This window comes from Dipodomys merriami, unplaced genomic scaffold (assembly GCF_024711535.1).
Source record: "Dipodomys merriami isolate MVZ:Mamm:240054 unplaced genomic scaffold, mDipMer1.0.p SCAF_57, whole genome shotgun sequence".
NCBI lineage: Eukaryota > Metazoa > Chordata > Mammalia > Rodentia > Heteromyidae > Dipodomys > Dipodomys merriami.
This window is the reverse complement of record NW_027206146.1, coordinates 3,891,442-3,900,871: the sequence shown is the minus strand read 5'-3', so window position 1 is coordinate 3,900,871 and position 9,430 is coordinate 3,891,442. Positions and strand designations below refer to the sequence as shown.

The window sequence follows — 9,430 nt, the reverse complement described above, 5'->3', positions numbered from 1 at the left end:
TTTGGAACCTCTAAACTCTCCCCAGTGCTGTCCACATTGTGAGGGTACAATGTAGTAAAACAGCAATGCCACACAAGTGGTAAAACCAGCACCCAGCACATATTTCTGTATTGAAATATATGTGGTTGCATATCTAATGTTTCCTATGAAGCAGTATTCAACATACTACATAAATACAATTTATAGGGCTGGGAAGGTGGCTCAGTGGTAGAGCGCTTGCCTTGCATGCCTGAGGCCCTGGGTTTGATTCCTTAGCATCACATAAGCAAAAAGAAAAAAGACGAAGTGGCGCTGTGGCTCAAGTGGTAAAGTGCTAGCCTTGAGCTGAAGAGCTGAGGGACAGCGCCCAGGCCCAGAGTTCAGGCCCCACGACCAGACCCCCAGCCCCCCAAAAAAAGCAAACAAGCAAATAAATACAATTTATAGATATTTCTAATAATAACTAGAACAATTTTTGGGTGCTGGTGGCTCATGTCTGTCATCTCAGGAGGCTGAGATCTGAGGGCTGTGGTTTGAAGCCAACCCAGGCAGGAGAGTTTGTGAGTGCCTGGATGTTATCCCTTAGTTATTTTGCTCAAGGCTGGTGCCCTTCCTCTTGAGCCACACCTCCACTACTAGTTCTTGCTGGTTAATGAGAGAAAAGACTCTCAGATTGTCTGCTCAGAAACCATGGTCCTCAAACCTCAACTTCCTGAGAAGATAACATACGCTAAACACCAGTACTGACCTTAATTGAAATTTAAGGCATACTTTTGAAAAGTACTTTGTTGGAGACAAGATGTCAGCAAACCGATAGGGAAAAACCCTAGCTGTCTATATCCAGAGATTTAGGGTCCTAACATATACTTCTTCCCACAAGATTGAGAACAAAAAAAATGTGTATACAAATAGAGAAACAGGAACAGAAGGGAAAAATTGCTCATAACTGGTATGCTACAAGGTTGGAAAACCACAACACACCTTGAGCCACAGTGCCACTTCTGGCTTTTTCTGCTTATGTGGTGCTGAGGAATTGAACCCATGGCCTCATGCACGCAAGGCAAACAGTCTACCACTGAGCCACCTTCCCAGCCCAAGGAATTGATTTTAAGTGCTGATAAATCAAGGAAGGAGATACATTACAATGGAAAGATGATCAGAATCACTGCAGATCTCTCCACACAAACTCAATGCAAGGAGAGCCTGGATTGGGATAATTCAAGCCCTGAAGTGCTAACTCGAGCTGATGTATCTACTGAAGCTATCATTTATATTTGATGGTGAAACTAAAACTGTCCATGACAAACAAAACTTAAAGGAATTCATCAGCATTACAAAGAACACTAAAGGAAAGTATACAATCTGAAAAAAGCATCCAAAGTCCAGGAAACGTATCAAAAGTCCATAGAAGACCAATTTAGTAAGGACAGGAAGAGAAAAGTAGCAAAATACAAGAAATCAAGAGAAATGATAGGAAACATGATACATATCTCTATAACAACTCTAAACCTTAATGGACTCCAATCCCCAATCAATAGAAAAAGAGCAGAAACTGGAGAAAAAACAAGATCCATCCATTTGTTTTCTCCAAGACATTCATCAACCTCTGAGTGAAGGATGGAAAAAGAGCTCCATGCATATTTACCTGAAAGAAGGCAGGAGTAATCAACCTCCAAGTGAGGGATGGAAAAAGAGCTTCCATGCAAATGTATCTGCAAGAGGGCAGGAGTAGTCATATTGATATCTGATAAAATAGACCAGTTATTAAAATCAGTAGAAGAGAAAAGGAAGGTCATGACATATTAATAAAGGGAATGACCCATCAAGAGTGGATCACACTGGTCAATATTCACCAAATAATGGGGAACCTAAATCTGCTTTAAAACAATAGTTTTGGACTTGCGGAACAGGATAGACCCATACACAATAATAGTGGGAGATTTTAATACCTTGCTCTCACCAAAGGACAGGTCAACCAAACAAAAGATATGCAAAGGAGTCTGTGAACTAAATGACACCATAACCCAAATGGACTTAAGAACCATCTACAGTGGCTCTGTAGCTCAAGTGATAGAGTGCTAGCCTTGAGCTGAAGAGTTGAGGGACAGCGCCCAGGCCCAGAGTTCAAGCCCCACAATGGACAAACAAACAAACAACAAAAAAACCATCTAAAGAGCTCTCCACTCAACAAGGGCCCAATTCACATTCTTCTCAGCAGCTCATGAAACATTCTTCAAAACAAAGGACCCAAACAAATATAAGAGGATTGACACAATTCCTTGCATCCTATCTGACCACAGTGGAATCAAACCTGTTTTCAACAACAAAACAAAATGCAGAAATTACTCAAACACTTGGAAACAGAATAATACATGACTGAATAACATGACCTGGATAACACAGAAGAAATGAAGGATAATGCCACAATTGTAAGATTCAGTCTGTGAAGCAGATGGATGGACTGTGGTCTTTTTCCATCATGGGCTGTTTTGATCAGTTTTGGAGCATTCTGTTTGATTATTGTTCTGCAACTCTCTTCTCTCTATTCATATACATATGTAATATGGAGAATAATACAATGTAATATAATTTATATGTTATACAAAATTTCCATACCAGTTGCCATTTATTGTAAGCTGAGTCCCCACTGAGTCACCTGTGTGTTTTTGCAGAGATTGTAGCCATGTCCAAGGCTAGCATCTTCCTCTTCCTACATGTCTTGGAAATCCTCTCCCCGTAATTAGTGTCACCCCATTTCTTTTCTAGAAAGGTCAGGAGGTTGTGGCTGTCTGAGCTGTGGCTTCCTCTGGGAAGCAGTGACTGCATGGGTCATGCCAGTGCTGCATGGGGTCACCCACAGGGCTTCCTGCTCCCTGTGTGGGACGCTGGTGCCCCAGGGATCCTGGACACGAGCTGCACAAAGTCCGCAATAATCACCTCACAGATGCTAGCAGGAGGTTTACTTCTTTTTTTTTTTTTTGGTCCGGTCATGGGGACTGAACTCTGGGCCTGGGCACTGTCCCTCAGCTTTTTCAGCTCAAGGCTAGCGCTCTACCACCTGAGCCACAGCACCACTTCCGGCTTTTTACTTTTTGCTTATGTGGGGCTGAGGAATCGAACCCAGGGCCTCATGCATGCAAGGCAAGCGCTCTACCACTGAGCCACCTTCCCAGCCCCAGGAGGTTTACTTCTTAATTGTCACCTGGGAAAAGACTTCCAGAAAGTTCTGGGCTCCTGAAGTCTGCATGTTGCCAGTACAGGTAAGATGATAATTGTGGGTGTGAGGGGAGGGGAGGTCAGCTCCCAAGTACCCTGCACCCTGAGCTCAGGGTCTGACTCCCCATGCCCCGCAGAGCACCTCCTGCACTGCAGTTAGCCTTACACACAAGAGGAGCCTGGCACATGTCTGCCATTGTGAACAGAATGGCAGAATCCATAAGGGCCAAGAACGTCACAGGAAGGTTTAGAGAAGTGCTCACATTCTGGGTGTGTAACAATGCCTAGGATAGGGGTCATTTTGCTTCTATTCCTAAGGCGTACCAGCTCACAGTCTGTGAAGAATGAAGAAGTGATCACCCATTTCCCCGAGTTGCAAGGACTCAGCTGTGCTCTACAGTGACGATCCAGTCTTAGCCAAAGCCTCTAAGCTCTGGTCATTGATCAAGTATTTCAGGTGAGACCTACGGGGCTTGGAGATGCTAGGCTCTGTTGCCATGGTACCCACCGGCATCCCATAGCCTGTGTCCCCAGGCAGGCTCACCAGCTCCCTGCAGAGTGGCCCCCAAATGACAGCAGTGGTATGGTTCTGGGAATAGCCTTCAGAGTGCAGTTGGAGCAAGGACTTGAGTGCAATTCCTACCTTCTCTGCCATCCCGTCTGTCCCATGTGGGGTGCAGGCTGACACATCAGAATCTGTCCTGGAACATCTGAGGATCCCTCACCTTTGTCTCCTGAGCAGGGCTGCTCCCCAAGCACTGCGGGAAGTGTGGGTCACACCACAGAAATGCTGTTCATGACACTCACAATGGGCTCCGTGGAGATAATTCTGTGAGACACCAGCAGAGAATCAGACAGGTGCAAGAGCAGCAGCTCCAGCCCCCTCTGTGTCCTTCCTGGAGTCCAGACCTCCACGGACATCCTGCTGCCCTTGAGTACCTGGGCTGCTTGCACATGCCCAGCCGGCTTCTAGTGAACACAGCGGCTATGGTTTCTAGGTGTTTTGCAATGTGAGTCCCTTTCTGCCCCTGAGCCAGGACTTGAGTGACTCCTGTCTCTGCTTGACCAGGATCAGAAAGAGGAAAATCTTCTCACTTCTCAGGACACATGGACAATTGCTGTGTGTACAGCTCTCAGTTTTCCTTTTCACATCTGTGTGGTCTTTGGGCTGCAAACACTGGAGGCACCCCTCAAGCACACCCCAAGGAACTTAATACCCTCCTTTCTGAACTGTATTTATTTTTCTCAGTCATGGTGCTTGAACTCTGGGCCTGGGTGCTGTCTCTGAGCTCTTCAGCTCCAGGTGAGCACCTTGCTACTTGAGCCATGGCACCACTTCCAGTTTTCTGGTAGTTATTAAAGATGAGAGTTTCATGGAGTTTCCTGCCTAGGCTGGCTTTGAACTGTGATCCTCAGATCTCAGCCTCCTGAGTAGCCAGTATTCCAGACATGAGCAACCAGGGCCATGCTTAATTACTTTTTCTGACAGCATAAATGATGAAGTAATCAAATGAGATTAAGAATAGAAAATAAGCAGGTGCCGATGGCTCCTGCCTGTAATCCTAGCTACTCAGGAGGCTGAGATCGGAGGATCTCAGTTCAAAGCCAGCCTGGGCAGGAAAGTCTGTGAGAATCTTGTCTCCAATAAACCACTCAAAAACCAGAAGTGGTGCTGTGGCTCAAGTGGTAGATTGCTCGCCTTGAGCTGAGTAGCACAGGGTCAGAGCCCAAGCCGAGAGTTCAAGTGACACAACTGACAAAAAAAAAAGAAAAGAAAAGAAAAGAAAATGAGGGCCTGGGAAGGTAGCTCAGTGGTAGAGTGATTGCATTGCAAGCATGATGACCAGGGTTCAATTCTTCAGCATCACATAAGCAGAAAAAACCAGATGTGGCACTGTGGCTCAAGCAGTAGAGTGTTAGCCTTGAGCTGAAGAGCTGAAGAACATTGCCCAGACCCAGAGTTCAGGCCCCACAACTGACAGAAAAAAAAAGAATAGAAAATGAAATATTTAGGCATATTCTCAAGAATATGTAGGTCCATTGCGGCATGATTCACCACAGCCAAGAAACAACCAAGAAGCTCCATGGTGTCTGCAGAGAAATGAGTGACACTGGTCATATAGAGCAAAGTCAGCAAGTTCAGAGCAGTGGAGTTACAGGCCCAACTGTGGATGAATGCATAAAGAAGATGTCGCCTATTTCCATCACAAACTACTACTAAGCCAGGAACAAAAAGGAAATCCTGTCATCTGCAGCCACATCTGTGGAAGTAGAGATTGCTGTGGAAAATGCAAGAAGTCAGACACAGAAAGGCAAATGCATGTTCTTGAAACAGACAAGAACAGGGCAGAGGAATTGTCAGCAATACCAGAAGGGTCCAGGTGAGGAAAGGAGTCACATGCAATGAGGTAGACCAGAAACCCAGGGTGAGGAGCCACTGCTGATCTTCTCCTGAGCACAGTGACAAATTTCTGCTTCAAAATCACCACTGCTAACGATGAAAGAGTAGGGAATTAGAGAATGAAGCTACCTCCTCAGAAACGACCAGGCATGAAAAGAGATCACCCTGCTGTCAGGAATATGCATGAAATGCTTACCTCTAATCTCCAAATGAGGTCTCTAGGGATAAAAACATTTTTAGAAAAAATGGCCATTATTGCCAAAGAAGCTCCTGCACAGAAATGTCTCATTCTATTTTCTTTCTTTCTTTCTTTTGTGCCAACCCAGGGCTTTGAACTCTGGGCCTGGATGCTGTTGCTCAGCCTTTTTGTTCCAGGTTGGCACTCTACCACCAGAGAGTGGAGATAAGAATTGGAGATAAGAAACTGATGGGCTGGGCTGGGAAGGTGGCTCAGTGGTAGAGCACTTGCCTTGCATGCTCGAGGCCCTGGGTTCAATTCCTCAGCACCACATAAGCAAAAAAAGATGGAAGTGGCGCTCTGGCTCAAGTGGTAGAGCACTAGCCTTGAGCTGAAGAGCGGAGGGACAGCGCCCAGGCCCAGAGTTCAGGTACCACAACCAGAACCCCCCCCCCCCAAAAAAAAAAAAAGAAACTCATGGGCTTTCTTCACCAGGCTGGCTTTGAACTTTGATTCTCTGATATCAGGCTCCTGAGATTGCATCAGCACAGGGTTCCATTTTTCTTTTCTAACAGCATATATGATGATAAAACAAAAGGAGACTGAGATGAGGAGGGCTGGGAAGGTGGCTCAGTGGTAGAGTGCTTGCCTAGCATGCATGAAGCTCTGGGTTCAATTCCTCAGCAGCACATACATAGAAAAAGCCAGAAGTGGTGCTGTGGCACCAATGGTAGAGTGCTAGCCTTGAGCAAAAGCAGCTCAGGAACAGTGCCCAAACCCTGAGTTCAAGTCTCAGAACTGGAATAAAAAGGGAAGAGACACTGTGGGTAAGAAACTTTGGGGACACATGGCTTACACACCGCTGAGGTTGTTTACAGTCATCTCACTTCAGGCCTTAGTGTCTCTTGCCAGCCTATTGGGATCCAGGAGAGTTAAGCGACTGCACCACTCCCCTGTCCCCTGGAGAAGCACCCACATGAAAGTGAAAAGTGTCTTGATAATTGTCACATGGGGGAAAAGAAAAAGTTTACTGAGAACTTGGCTTGCCACCCCAGGTGAAGGGAAAATCACCGCTCCCGCGGGAGACGACCACAGCTGCCACCCTCCTGGACCCCTATCTAAGGAGCTCTCTGAAGCTCTGAAGTTCCCATGTGTGTCTCAGAAACGACCACCCTGCCACGCACATCCTGAGAAAAGAGGCGAGCACTTGTGTTCACTGCCACTGGAGAGGCGCAGCCTACAGGAGAGACCCCCAGGTTCCACACTCTGGGTAAGGGATCACCTTAGGGGCAGGGATTCCAGATTGAAACCGGTTGCATGACAAAGAAACAGGGTAGGATAGGAATGGGCTAGGACAGTGAAAAGAACTGGGGTTCTAGGCCCCTCACCCCCAAGCCCTGTTGGTTCCTAACTTTCCTCTCCTTCACTGTCTGTCCTGGTTTATGACAAGTGAAGAGGAATCCTGATTGTCCAGGGGCTGCAGAAGATGTGTTCACATCAGCGACTCTAGAATAGCATTTGAACCTAAAATTGCCCCTTCTCTGTCTCTGTCATCCACCTCCTCCTTCACCCGCACCATCCCCACTACAGACCTAGTTCATCTTCCTGGTATTTCTTCTGTGAAATGTGGGCTCCGTGTTGAGGAAAGGATGACACCTGGGACCCACTCCTGCAGCCAGGGAATTGGGTTTAAGTGCATGTGACCCCGGGTACCTGTCACGAATATTTCAAGTTCCTTTCTTTAGTCAGTCAGAGAGCTTGAACTTGAGTCTTGCCCATGTTCCTTGAGCCCTTTTTGCTCAAGGCTAGGCATCTACCACTTTGAGCCACAGGTCTACTTTTGATTTGCTGGTGCTCAACTGGAGAGAAGAGACTCACAGATTTTCCTTCTCTGGGCTGGCTTTGAATTGGAAATCCAAGGTCTCAGCCCCTGAGTAGCTAGGATTACAGTCTTGAGCCACTAGAGCCTTGCTTGTTTAGAATCTTAGATCTGATTCTACAGAGGAGAAATGGAGCCGCCTTCATCTCAGAACCTGACTCACCTTCACTTACTGCCATTTCTCCAGGTTCACCCATTTCCCTGTACATGCCATCTTCCTCTTCCCGATGGATGAATAGAATTGGATTTTTCCTGATACATGAGATACATTAGGAAAGTATTTCCCCTGGTCTGAATGCTGGATGCAGAATGTTGAGTTCCCTTGGCACCATGCAGGTCTCAGTTTTCTAAGCCAGAGCCTCTGGATGAGACTCAAGGAACAGAGAGGATGGGAGATGCCCATGTGTCTATGGGGGTGATCCTCTTAGGCCAGACTGTGGTTGGGTTTGTGGGTAATTTGTCTCTTCTCTCCCATTATCTATTCCTTTCCTGCATGGGGAACAGGATGAGAGCCACAGACTTGATTCTTAGGCACTTAATTGTGGCCAACTTCCTAAGTCTTCTGTGTAGGGGTGTTCCCCAAACCATGGTGGCTTGGGGCTGGAGAAATTTCTTCAATGATATGGGGTGCAAAATGGTCTTCTATCTTTACCGAGTGGGCAGGGGGGTGTCAATAGGTAGCACTTGCTCCCTCAGCATCTTCCAGGCTGTCAGCATCAGCCAGGGGGACTCCAAGTGGGCAGGGCTGAAGGGGAGAGCCCACAAGCACATTGTCTCCACCGTCTATCTCAGTTGGGGGGTCTTCCTCCTGGTGAGTATTGTTTTTCCCATGTACATGACCGGACCCAAAGAGCACGACAACATGACGATCTTAAAGGCCTATGGATACTGTTCTGCAGTGCGTCACGATCCAGCTTCTGATGTGCTTTACGTGACCGTGCTCTCAGTGCCAGATGTTCTGTGTTTGGGGCTCATGCTCTGGGCCAGCACCTCCATGCTCTTCGTCCTGTACAGACACAAGCAGAGAATGCGACACATCCAGAGAACCAGTGTCTCCACCAGAGCCTCTCCCGAGTCCAGAGCTACCATAAGCATCCTCCTCCTGGTGAGCGCCTTTGTCTCCTTTTACACTGTGTCCTGCATCTGTCAGATTTGCTTGTCTGTGATTTACAACCCCAGCCCTGTGCTGCACCATATGGCAGCATTTGCTATGGGCTGTTTTCCAGCCCTCAGCCCTTTCCTACTCATGAGCAGACACTCCACTCCCTGCAGCCTCCTCTTCACCTGCACAAAGAAGAAGAAAGTGGTCCTCCCCTGAGGACCACCAAGCTGGCATCTCTGCTGAACTTTGCTTTGCCCTTCAACAATCTCCACACCTAGATAAAAGTCATCTGCTGAGAGATAGAGGTGTGCACACATGTCCACACCTGCACATTTGTGTACTATATATCTGTGTGTGTGTACATCTGTCTCTATTGTGCTGGCCCACAAAATTATATGAAAGTGGAAATGTTAGATTTTGAAATAATGCTTATTAGATCATGTCAACTTCTTCCAGAGAATCTGTCCCATTACCTGGTGGTGGTGTCAAGTTCAAGATAAACAGGTTAAACTCACCTAACATGTTTTCTTAATTCCATTTTGAGTCTTTTGATTTTTTTCTTTCTTTAATAGTTACCTTTGTAAAGAAGCAAATCATTCTTAAAGCCCTTTCTGTTCTTGAGAAGAAAGTAGTTGGAAAGAAAATAGCAGCTGGGTGGTGGTGGTTGATGTCTGT

At 46.6% G+C, this 9,430-nt stretch overlaps 1 protein-coding gene across 1 annotated transcript; it reads left to right on the top strand.

Moving 5' to 3' along the window:
- Positions 1–8,041: 8,041 nt before the first annotated feature.
- On the top strand, positions 8,042–9,033 carry LOC138812445 (vomeronasal type-1 receptor 4-like). Its single transcript, XM_070000387.1, has 2 exons — positions 8,042–8,758; positions 8,926–9,033. Exons 1-2 carry the CDS (start codon positions 8,042–8,044, stop codon positions 9,031–9,033), a joined length of 825 nt encoding a protein of 274 aa, XP_069856488.1.
- Positions 9,034–9,430: the final 397 nt, after the last annotated feature.